Raw genomic sequence first — 12,371 nt, 5'->3', positions numbered from 1 at the left:
AAGGAGTAGTCAGTTCAGTTCTCGTCGTTACCACCTTCTGCTGGTAGTAGTTGGGTTGCACTACACTAGGGAGCTCGTCACCAAGGTAGCTCACCTCCAGGCAGCTCATCAAGGTAGTTCACCTCCAGGCAGCTCACCAAGGTAGCTCACCTCCAAGCAGTTCATCAAGGTAGCTCACCTCCAAGCAGTTCATCAAGGTAGTTCATCTCCAAGCAGCTCATAAAGGTAGTTCACCACCAGGGAGCTCCACTTCAGCTTCTGAATCATCGACCACATGGGAGCAGACGAGATGGTAGTTAGACAAAAAAATTGACATATCAAGAAAAAATGATGTTAAAGGGCAAAATAAAAAAATAAATCAATTTTAAAAAAGAGATTTAAAGGCTCGACTCTTGAGATAGTGATTGATATAAATAAAAGGGTAAAATACAAAACTTTCCATGAATTTTCTGACTATCATAATAGCCTTCCCTTTAGTTTCATTTTAATAAAAACCTCCCCTAAATTTTTAAAAAACTCAACAAAACTCCCCTTCCGTCATTGACCCAGACCAGAAACGTATAAACTTATAAAATTACCCCTAACTAACTTGCACGACCTCATTTAAAATTTTTTAAAATCACAAATTGCCCTCATTCGACCGACAACACTTCCACAATTGGTTACCATTCTTTTTTCAGACCAAAAGAAAATGACACAACTTAACACCACTAAACATTTGCAGCGGCGCCATTGCTCGGAATACCAAGAATTGCCAAAATTTAAAACAGACGCAAATGATTAAGAAAAAACAGATCGCTAGGTGTTTCAATATAAAGCAAACAGGACCGTGTCAATGAATCGCTGCGACTATGGTTATGGCAGATGTGATTATTCGATCATCTATTTCTCTCTCCCCTCTCTCTTTATCTCCCTCCATCGGTCGGTCGGCCGCTGGTAGAATTTTGTTCTATTAAATGGAAGCAGTCATCGCCTCTGAAGCTCTTTCATTTCAATACAAGGATAAAAAGCATATCTAAAATTCCCAGAGCCCAAATGGGCCACACCTACTATATATCATCTGTTCTCTATTCTCATAGACTTTACGTTGGGAGGTTTTGGAAAGCCAAAGAGGAAGAGTCCGACTAACGCTACATTTTGGACGATAAATTGAAAAAATGCCCCTTGCTATTTGTCCGCCTTTCTCAAACTAACAAATGTGCTCTTCTAAATATAGTATTGAGTATCGACTGCGCCAAAATTCTTTCTCAATTCAGGGCTTACCCATCACAGCTTACACGCCATTTTCAAATTCACTTCCTCAATAGAACCTCCTGTTCCTCTCTCTTTGTCTCTTTAATTGCACCACTAGTTCGTAATCCGTAGTTTCCCCTTCACTTGGGACTAGGCGAAGCCTAAGGTGGACTCCCATGTGATTCTTTCTGAGCTTACGAGCGAGCGAGCAAACGAGAGACAACAGATGGACTAGTAGACAAAGAACCAATGGCTGTGTATGTGAAAGGCCCAATCTTTATTGGCTTGGTGTTGCTCCTGTTTTTGGGGATCGCCATCTACTTCAAGCTTTGTTTTATTGATTACAATTTCTCTTTTGAAGACAAAAGATTGTTCCATCAGTTTAGTATTGGATTGCCATCTTATTGATTACAGTTTCTTCTTTCTTCTTTCTGGGTTTGGAAGTGTATCATGAACAAAAGGATGCCATTCCCTTTTCTTAAATTCTTCCCGTACATAGGATGCCCTAACGATTAATTAGGGATAGTTTTATAATTTTATACAAAAGTTTAGGGGAGGTTTTTATTAAAATAAAATTAAAAGAGAGATTTTTATAATTATCAGAAACTTAATAAAAATTTTTGTACTTTACTCTATATAAAAAATTTTAAAAATAAATATTTTGATTAAAAATTATTTTATAGATATTTTGGACATTTTCGTACCGGTTATTAATTATTACATTAGGGGTTTGATGCAACCGAGTCAGAAAGTTCTAGGGAGGTGTCAGCCAATCACCCTTTTTTTATCACAGCACTGCTCACTCGTGTCATTTCCCTCCATCACGAGTGCACCCGCTAAACCTCAGGCTCAGCACTTACCCATTGTTCGGAACCTTCCAGAATATCGTTAGATACTTGATTCTCTCCTAGAACTCTCTCGTCGCATCCTTTAATACCAACTCATCGTCGTCTTCCTCCTCTTCGTAGGCCTTGAAAAGTGAGAACTCTCCAGAATAGCTCTTCAGTACAGGTCCAAACCAAAATCCATCTCTTAGAACAGAAGTCTCGATCCGTTCTGCGCCAGTAACATTCTTCATCTCTTATACGTAGCTAGGTTGGGGTTTCGGCATGGCCGAGGAAGCTAAAGCGAAAGGAAATGCGGCCTTCTCCGCTGGCCGTTTCGAAGAAGCCATTCGATTCTTCTCCGATGCAATCAATCTCGCCCCAACAAACCATGTCCTCTACTCCAATCGTTCCGCTGCTCACGCTTCCATCCACCATTACTCGGAAGCCCTCGCCGATGCGAAGAAGACCGTCGAGCTTAAGCCCGACTGGTCCAAGGGTTACAGCCGTCTGGGCGCAGCCTACGTTGGCCTTGGTAACTTAGACGATGCCATCGCTGCGTACAAGAAAGGTCTCGAGCTTGACCCCAACAACGAAGCTCTGAAATCGGGTCTTGCTGATGCTCAGTCTGCTGCTTCTCGATCGCGCGCTCCTCCTCCGTCATCGTCGTCGTCGTCGCCGTTCGGAAACATATTCGGAGGGCCGGAATTGTGGGCTAAATTGGCGGCTGATCCCACGACGAGGGGCTATCTTCAACAGCCCGATTTCGTGAAGATGCTTCAGGATGTGCAGAAAAACCCTAACAATCTAAACTTGTATTTGAAGGATCAAAGGATGATGCAAGCTTTGGGGGTTGCGCTTAACGTAAAATTGAAGACTCCTACTTCGGAGGATATGGAGGTCCCCGAAGCGGAGACAGAGCACAAGAGGCACCCACATCCAGAGCCTGAACCAGTGAAGCAGACAGAGCCGGAACCGGAGCCGGAGCCAATGGATCTTACAGATGAGAAGGGAGCAAAAGAAAGGAAGGCACAGGCTCAGAAGGAGAAGGAGGCGGGAAATGCAGCCTACAAGAAAAAGGATTTCGAGACAGCAATTCAACATTATACCAAGGCAATGGAGTTGGATGATGAGGATATTTCTTTCCTCACCAACAGGGCAGCAGTTTACTTGGAAATGGGAAAGGTATGGTCTCTTCTTGTTCGATATATATGTGTACTTGATTTCCTTTTTCATACCTATGGACTACTTTCATGGTGCTTATTTTTGTTCTTTTTGCCATTACTTATGCTATACTAATTACTCGTTCTAATAGTTTATAGAAAAAAAATTGTTATATGCATATTTTGTTTGCAGTGCATCTATGTTATTTTCCTTAACATAGATTGTCTGGTCAAAGGAAAATATAGGACATAAACATTCATGTTCACCGATCTTATGTAGGAGAAACTGGTCTCACGGGAACTGTTATATTGCTGTTTAGTATGGATAAACAAATTCTGAACGAAGAAATGGAAACTATAAGTGATCATTAAGTTTGAAAGGTGTCCTTTAAATGAAACTTTGTGGACATCATGTTTTTGACAGATACTTTGTGTACATCATTAAAACTTGCAGACTATTTTTCTCTAGAAGTTTATTTATTTAAGCTTTGATGATAAAGGACATATTGAGAGTGGAGAATTGGAGATTACTTTCTTCATTTTCTTTTTTACCCTTGTTTTATGCCCACCACCACCTTGTTCAACCCCATATTGAAGAACTCCACTTCAGCATTTTGAATTACTCGTTTATTATTGTGCTTGTAAGCTTGGTGAGGCATGATCCTCATTTTTTTCGTGTCTTTTTCCTCTTTGTTGAAATGCTTGGTGTCTTTTTTTGATACACTGTTCCACTCTTTCTGGCCAAAGCGTGAAAACGTATGGAGGTAACAAAGTATGTGCGGATCTAAAAAAGGGTATAGAATACCGTGATGTTGTCACATATGAAGGTGGACGACAGACTAGGGGGAGCAGTCACTTGGTTACTTCGTAGAATTTCTTCCAATGTCTCTCGGTTCATGTGTCTGCTTGGGGTGCTGAGGTAAGCAAAAGAGAAATGGAAGAAGGAAAATAAGAGTTTAGGAAAAGATGGCAATGGCTTGTTGCTGATAAAAAAAAATATATAAAAAAAGATGACAATGGCTTTGAAAGTTACATAAAAGGGACTAATATACAAACTTGTGAAAAGACATGCAGAAAGCCGGAAACCTGCCCTTAGCTTAACGTCTTCTATCTGTAATTGTCTGTTTGGTTTCCTCTTTGGAAGTTGGTCATATGTGACAACCTGCTGCATCTTCGATTTGGAAAGTGCTGTTTTAAACTAGCCCACCTTTGGAAAGTAAGATTTTTCCAACACCTGTCCCCTCTTAGAGTATCTATTTCAAAGTCCTTATTTATTGAATCAGAGCCAATTTACCAAGGCAGGTAGAAATGGTGCCATTGCATCTCTGATCTAACCAAAATATTTGAGATAGGGCATAGTTCAGCTAGGTAAAGGTTTGTTAAGAGCTCCTACCTGGAAAACTGTTTCCATGATTTTTTATTTCTTCTGGAGGGTAATGGAGTAGGATTCTTGGCCTATCAAAAAATGGGGCAGGATTCATGGTGCTGACCAAAATATTTGCGTTAGGGCTTAGTTCAGTTGAGATGGTTGCCACCAGAATATTTCTTTTGGTGGTTACTGGTTCTTCAAGATCTTGTAAACCTTGTGCACTGAAGGCATGGTTTTTGCTGAAAGTTATCTGGGATGTTCAATATTGTACTCAGGTACCATGATTTATTTAGCTGGAGAAAACTTATTGTTTTGTAGTTTCTTTAATTTTTATTTAAATATTATGATTTTGTTTTATATCACTTCAACTCTACTCAACAAGACCTTAAATTAGCCTACTTAGCTATATGCTTTCTGTTTTTGCACTCTCTTTTTCTTTCTATGATTGGTAACAAGATCATGCATTTATAGTTGTATGGAAACACCCTATGTATCGAAGGAAAAAAAGATATGGAATCACCCAGACATGATGAAGAATCACAAACACAGAGACAAGGAGCCAAGCCCTTTAATATTGAATCTTACATGAAGAAGTTGTTTTCAAATTTTCCAGTAACATTAAATTTATTGCACCGATTGAATAGAGTATTATTTTTTGTGCTTTTTTTACCATATATTGCTGTTTTTTGTGTTTAATTTGTTTTACAGGTGGTAGTTCTCTGTGGGCTATGTGATCGATTGTGAATTTGTTGATTGTGTGGTTCACTGTTCTTGCTTAAAAGATAAATGTGTTAAGGAGTTGGTTCGCATTATCATGGTTGATGTTGTGATTTCTAGGTTAATGTACCATAATCACTAGTCTGAGAACACCCCGCATGCATGTACCATGAAGACATCTTAAGGCCTATTCTTCCTTATTAGTACCATAGCTTTCTTTGTAAAACTAACTGCTTCAGTGATGAGTTGTCTGTTGAAATAAGGATGCAATGTTCCACTGATGGTTTATGATTTTTCTTATAGTGATTTTATTTCTCTAGTGATTTTGGTGCTTTCTTTCTCTATTACTTTTCTAACTTGAATCTATATGGTGCCACAGTATGAGGAATGTATCAAGGATTGTGGTAAAGCAGTTGAGAGAGGAAGAGAGCTGCGCTCAGACTTCAAGATGATTGCAAGGGCATTGACAAGGAAGGGAACTGCCTTGGTGAAAATGGCAAAATGTTCAAAGGACTATGAACCTGCAATTGAGACTTTCCAGAAGGCTCTTACTGAGCATCGCAATCCTGACACATTGAAAAGGCTTAATGATGCTGAGAAAGCGAAGAAAGACCTAGAGCAGCAAGAGTATTTTGATCCAAAATTGGCAGATGAGGAACGTGAGAAAGGTATATCCTTAGAGTTTTGCATTTTTTGTCTTCTTATATTACTGAAACTGTGTTGACAATTGTCATCGTTTGTGCAAACATTCTCGGGTTTCTGACTATTTGCATGGAATTTGTGTTTTGAAGTTGCTTAGTTGTTTCATCCAGAGAATGCTTGCACTTTGCACATGCATGCATGTGTAGTTAACCATGGATAGTTCTATTGAAACTGTTGATGAATCTGGGCCATACTTTTGAGGGTAAAATAGGTAAAACGCAAAGGAATGACTACTTCTATTCCCTCCCATTAAAAATTAGAGTAGATTTTGGTTAGTTTATTCAAAGCTAACATCAAAATTTTTGTGGGTGGTAGGAGAAACAGGCATGGTTCTGCACTTAGTGGCATATGAATGTATTCAATTTATTGGAGTTAGCCAGGATATTTTTGTGAATTTTATTTTATCTTCTAAAACAGTTCGTATTAAGGAGTGGGTGGTCATACATTCTCATCCTATATTGTACTGCCGAATGTACAGGTAACGAATATTTCAAGCAGCAGAAGTATCCTGAGGCTGTGAAACATTACACGGAAGCCTTGAAACGGAATCCTAAAGACCCAAGGGTAATGATACATTTTTCTATAATCATGCATTTGTAAAAGGATGGCATCACTGTAGCAATTGTTTGAAACATGATTTGCTTGTCATTTTGCAGGTATATAGCAATAGGGCAGCCTGCTATACCAAGTTGGGAGCCTTGCCTGAAGGATTGAAGGATGCAGAGAAATGCATTGAACTTGATCCAACCTTCTCAAAAGGGTACACGAGGAAAGGTGCAATCCAATTCTTCATGAAAGAATATGACAAAGCCTTGGAGACTTACCAGGAGGGGCTGAAACATGATGCTAACAACCAAGAATTGATGGATGGTGTCCGAAGGTACATTCATTGAACATTATCAGTCAAAGAGGTTTTCTGGTGCTAATATTTTGACATGTATTGATATTTGCTCCATTTCTATGACAGATGTGTTGAGCAGATCAACAAGACTAACCGTGGTGAGATTAGCCCTGATGAATTGAAAGAGAGACAGGTTAGATAAAGTATCTCCTGTTTTTACCAGGCCCTCAATTGTGGCCATTGTTTTGACCATTTTATTTTTGTGTTTTGTGCAGGCTAAGGCAATGCAGGATCCAGAAATTCAGAACATCTTATCTGATCCAATAATGAGACAGGTAATTTCACGCAGAACTTCTGTAGATTTGAGGCAACTTGATGCGTCATCTGCTGTTCTTCTGTTGTATACGGTTTATTATGGGATATTATGTGTCGGTGTACAGGTATTGATTGACTTCCAGGAGAACCCCAAGGCCGCACAAGAGCATCTTAAGAACCCTCAGGTGATGCACAAGATACAGAAGCTGGTTAGCGCAGGGATCGTTCAAATTAGATAATGTTGAAAGGGAAGACAGAAACGGTGACTGAGCATGAGCAAACATCAAGTGAATGTCGTCTTTATTGTCCTATTATTCCCCGTTTGTATTTGAGTGGACGGTTTAGTCAAACTTATATTTGAAAATTTTGAATTGCCGAGATTCAGTTTCGGCTTTTGGGGGATCTTTGTGTCATGGTCGATCATTTGGTTTGGTAATCGTCATTCCCACATTTATCATTTTAATACTGTATTATCTTTTTCAGTCTTCGTCTCTGGGTCTTTCTAGAATCTTCTGTTTTTATTAGCGTTAAGTGATAGAGCTGTGAACAGAACAGGGAACTGGAGCTACTTCGAGGGTACTCCGCCTCAGAGAGAGAATATGAGGAAAATTTCTCTGATTTCAATTTCGAATGGCCACTTGTAGCATTGTACATCCATTTTCATCAAGATTAACAAGCTGGTAACTAATTATGCTGATTTGTCTTCATAGAATATACATATTTAAGAGATGGTTTGTAGGGAATCTCTCTGGGTCAGCACCGAGTTGGATCTTGGGCCTAGGCTGCAGCTGAAGTGTCCGGGCCTTGTTGCTCCACTGATATTTAGGTTAGGAAAATCGCTTCTGCTTATAGCTCTACCTCATTAGTGAACTATTGGGCTTACAATAGTAATAGAAATGCATGGCTTCAAGGGAGACACATGAAACACTAGGGCCATGTTTGGGAGTGTTTAAAAATAATGCTTATTTGGGTTGAAATTGTATCATTAAGCATTTATTGGTGTTTGGAAAATAAGCCTAAAATAAGTTAAAGGGCTCACTTTTTAAGTCTAATTTTTTAGTTATTTTTTAAGTATTTATATAATAGACACTTCAATTTTTTCTTTCAAAATTATCCTTAGTTGAATTTTAAAATATTACTTATAAAACTATCCTTAGTTGAATTTTATAAAAGTATTTTTGTAAAAGTGTTTTTATTGAAGTATTTTCATAAAAATATTTTTATAAAAAGTATTTTTATAAAAATGCTTTTATAAAAAGTATTTTTATAAAAAGTATTTTTATAAAAATGCTTTTATAAAAGTATTTTCATAAAAATGTTTTTATTAAAGTTTTTTTCATAAAAGTATTTTTGTAAAAGTGATTTTGTAAAATTTGAAAGAAGATGAATGACAAAATAGCCACAAATGCTTATTTAAGTGCTTATTAGAGAAAAAGATTATTAAATGCCCAATAAGAACTAAGTTCTTTATTTTTTAAATGGAGAGGTACAGACAAGCCCAATACAGATTTCTGAAATCCACAGTAGATCTATAAACATTCAAAATGTCAAAAACCCCCACCCTATAAATCAATGCATGCCCATGAATTGGCATCTACCCCAATTATACTTTGAGCCTAAAAATTTTGACCATGGGCTGAACAGTCATTCTTCCTTTTTTAAAATAAGCACTTAAAAAAGTTAGGTACCAAATACAAATAAATGCTTGTTTGAATAAATACTTCTTTTAAGCACTTATTTTTAATATAAGCACACCCAAACATGGCCTAGGTGCAGCTTGGAAAATGCAAATAAATCCAGTTTGTAAGCTAGGCCAATCCTTTCTAGAATCTTGAAGGGACCAAAGTATCTATGTGATAATTTCTACCAAGCTCAACGGGCTAAAAAAGATTGCTAGTAGAGTTGCAGCTTAAGAAAATGTCTCCTAGCTTGTATTCCACATTTTGATGTTTCTAGTCATAAACTCACTTCATTCTTTCTTGGGCTTGTTGCAGGTGTTTCTCGAGGGACTGCAACAACTCATCTCAAGATGATAATTGTTAGTCTACCTCAACAATAATAGAAGAGGACTCCTTCTCACAGGGCAAGAGCGAAGGAGAATCCTGTCCATAAACAACCTTGAAGGGAGTGATCTCCATAGAAGTATGGAAAGTGGTGTTGAAACAGTATTTAGCTTTAGCCCAAGGCAGCTAATATGTCCACTATATTGGATTCTTACCAATGGAGCACCTTAGATAAGTTCTCAAATAGCGATTCATCACTTACGTCTAACCATTCCATTCGTACGAGGATGGCAGTTAGTAGAACTTTGTGGTGCTTGAAATAGGCTTTCCAATATCTACTCATAAAGAGTGGATTTTGGCCTCTGACTATATCAAGGTGCCATGCAACTTTGCTACATTATCAATGAATGCCTTTGCTGCTATTAATATTGGTAGTATAGGGGTGTGGTAATGCAACAAAATGGGTGTACTTGGTAGGTTTGTCACCATAAAAATAACCAATTTCCTACTGATTTGGTTTGGAATTGGCAAAGGCTGTAGTAGCCCAATCGATGACTGGGTGATGTATTTTTGTTGCTGAAAAGTTGCAAAAGAAGCTATACAAGACTATACCATTTTCTTCATCCCCAGATAGAAGAAATGTGCCACCAGTTGTTAATATGTTTCGAGTACGACTGAATACCCTCTGAGGGCTGAATCATGAACCAACTACAAAAGGTTTTAATGATGGGCAAAATTCCGGGCTACAACCAACTAACCCTTATAAAATAGAGAATACTTGACCACTGAATAACTGGGCACATTACTGGGATCTTATGCCCATTAGGCTTAAACCTGGGCCAATTCAGAATCTCATTGGGCTTCTTGTTTGATTTGGCCCTAAAACTGTAGCTATGAAACCCCCATATAGCTCAACTCTCGGGCTTGGACAAAGCATTGGCCACAACAATAGAAGGACTTGGTTTATACTCAACCACAAATCATAGCCCAATAATTCGGTAGTACATTTCTAGTGCTCTAGGCTTAGCACCCATTGCCCATCAGATGTTTTATGTTGCAATGATGGGTTCTTACCACAAAGCATAGGGCCTCCATTTTTGGATGGCCAAAGTCACTGCAATTAATTCGTTTTCATATGTAGACTTTGATTGTGTTTGGGGAGAGAGAATATTTGCTGAAATATCCTATTGGTTGGCCTTGTTGCATCAACATGGCACCCTCTCCTCTTCATGAAGCATCACTTTCAACAACAAATTCCTTAGAAACATCAGGTAGTAGTAGAGTGGGCGGAGAAGTTGCCATGGTATTGAGAATTTTAAACGTTTGTTCAACTTCTTCAGTCCAATGAAAAGTCTCATTTTTTTTTTAATTTTATTTTTATAATTTAGGCTCTATTTGATGTGTTTTTCCATGTAGGCTATTGGCTGTTTAATTAGAAGCCTGGTAGTCCACGTTTTGGTCTTTTTCCATGTAGTTAAGAAAAGATCTAACTGCCAAAAGATGCCACCGCGAAAAGCGCATGAAACCCATTTTGGGCTATTTTTGACAAGCTCTAAATGGAGTTTTTCGATTTTTTTTCCCATCATTTTTGTGCAAAAAGATGCACAGGAAGACACACCTTAACCAAACGGTCTTTAAGCTGCTAAGATATTAATGCAAAAGCTCATATCGTCTTTTAGCTGTCAGGCCTGCTAGAATATCTTTCAAAAAATGACTTGCCAAATGACACCTTAGTAAGGGATTCAAATATGGATAACCTTTGATGAACTAGTGATGAGAAACAGCTAAACCTAGATATCCCCTCAGCCCTCTCAAAGAAGTGAGCTTAGCCTAGTTCAACATGCACTCGATTTTCTTTAGGTCAGTTTCTACCTTTCCGCCCAAAATAATATGGTCCAAGCATTGCATCTTAGTCTGACCAAAAGAACAATTAGCAAGCTTTGCAAATTACTGGTGATGTCTTAGGATGCCTGAGGTGCAACATAGGCGTTCTAAATAGGCGTCCAACTTGGACTATACACCGAGATATTGTCAAATAAAACTATTATGTGTTGGCGCAAAAAAGAGGTTTGAAAACATCGTCCATAAGGCTTTGAAAGGTGTCCAAAGCATTGGTTAGGAGGCCAAATGGTATGATAAAAAATTCATAGTGACCATCTACTGCCCTGAACACGTATTATGAACATTGTCTGGGTGCTTCTTATTTGGTGATAACCTGACTTAAGATCTTACTTAGAGAGATTAGAGCTTGGCCCAACACATCAAACAATTAATCAATCAATGGTAGAGAAAACCTGTATTTAACTGTAATGTGGTTAAAGGCCCGACAGTCTATGCAAAAGCACCAAGTCCCATCCTTCAATTTTAACCCTTTGATATGGAGGGTAGCAAAATGGCTTGACATTAGTGGGTATAGCTCTTGGACAAATGGGAATTCTATGGTTATGGGCCTATGCCGGTGGTAGGACTTGAGGCTCTTGGAAAACATCTTGGTATTCTTGTAGGAAAGACTGAAGCTGGGCTTCATCAATCTTAGGGGCTTTCGGCTCTTCTGAAACTAATGCTGGATCCATGGCCCATGTTTTCTTTTGTGCCAAGCTCACATCTTAGCCTAGGTCAGCTGTTTATAGTCAAAAATTTCTTGGCTTGAAGGTCCAAATCTTACTCATTGAGCTTCGGTAAAGTCTAACTAGGTCGTTTGAGGGTGTGTTTTGCGATACCATTGGTACCATCTACTTGACTCTCCATCCAAATGGACCCAGGCTATTGAAACATGTTGATTAACCAAAGTCTCATGAAAATCAAAGAATTTTTCTGCTCTGTAGATCCAAGGGACTGAATCCTCACCTGTGAAGGTTGGAAAGTCCAGATGAGTATTGCAAACTGGAATGTTGCTACCTCTCCTTGAACCAACATAGTTGGAGCTCTCTAGCTCGGTCTCCTTGTTTCTTTTTTTCTGGTAAAGCTAGGAGGAGCTAGACAAAGACATGGGGTAGCTTGGCCCCCAAAATCACTCAAACAAATAAATCAAAGAACAGAAGCGAGGCAAAAGGGATTAAAGGGAAGGGGAGAGAGCTTGACTTGCCAGCCAATATGCAGCTTGATTTGCTTCTCTATAGGTGTAAAGGTAAGAAACGCCTCGATCTAGTGAGTCAGCCAGCTTAAAAAAATCTTCAATAATGGACTTTAGCCTCTAAGGGACCT

The 12,371-nt window shown here is 38.6% G+C and overlaps 1 protein-coding gene across 1 annotated transcript; it reads left to right on the top strand.

Moving 5' to 3' along the window:
- Positions 1 to 1,315: 1,315 nt before the first annotated feature.
- LOC148848144 (hsp70-Hsp90 organizing protein 3-like) lies at positions 1,316 to 7,788 on the top strand. Its single transcript, XM_088950496.1, has 7 exons — positions 1,316 to 3,242; positions 5,686 to 5,974; positions 6,487 to 6,572; positions 6,665 to 6,888; positions 6,976 to 7,042; positions 7,125 to 7,184; positions 7,290 to 7,788. Exons 1-7 carry the CDS (start codon positions 2,343 to 2,345, stop codon positions 7,401 to 7,403), a joined length of 1,740 nt encoding a protein of 579 aa, XP_088806622.1. The 5' UTR covers positions 1,316 to 2,342; the 3' UTR covers positions 7,404 to 7,788.
- Positions 7,789 to 12,371: the final 4,583 nt, after the last annotated feature.

The sequence above is a fragment of the Nelumbo lutea genome, chromosome 6 (assembly GCF_056320005.1).
Source record: "Nelumbo lutea isolate HS-2025 chromosome 6, American lotus-T2T, whole genome shotgun sequence".
Lineage (NCBI taxonomy): Eukaryota > Viridiplantae > Streptophyta > Magnoliopsida > Proteales > Nelumbonaceae > Nelumbo > Nelumbo lutea.
This window is presented reverse-complemented; position numbering and strand designations above follow the sequence as displayed.

Bases quoted from the DNA above. Each gene is read 5' to 3' on its own strand.
- LOC148848144 (XM_088950496.1), top strand. From the start codon at position 2,343: ATGGCCGAGGAAGCTAAAGCGAAAGGAAATGCGGCCTTCTCCGCTGGC. The intron at 6,573-6,664 runs GTAATGATACAT...GTCATTTTGCAG, and splicing joins GGAATCCTAAAGACCCAAGG to GTATATAGCAATAGGGCAGC. The intron at 7,043-7,124 runs GTTAGATAAAGT...TGTTTTGTGCAG, and splicing joins ATGAATTGAAAGAGAGACAG to GCTAAGGCAATGCAGGATCC.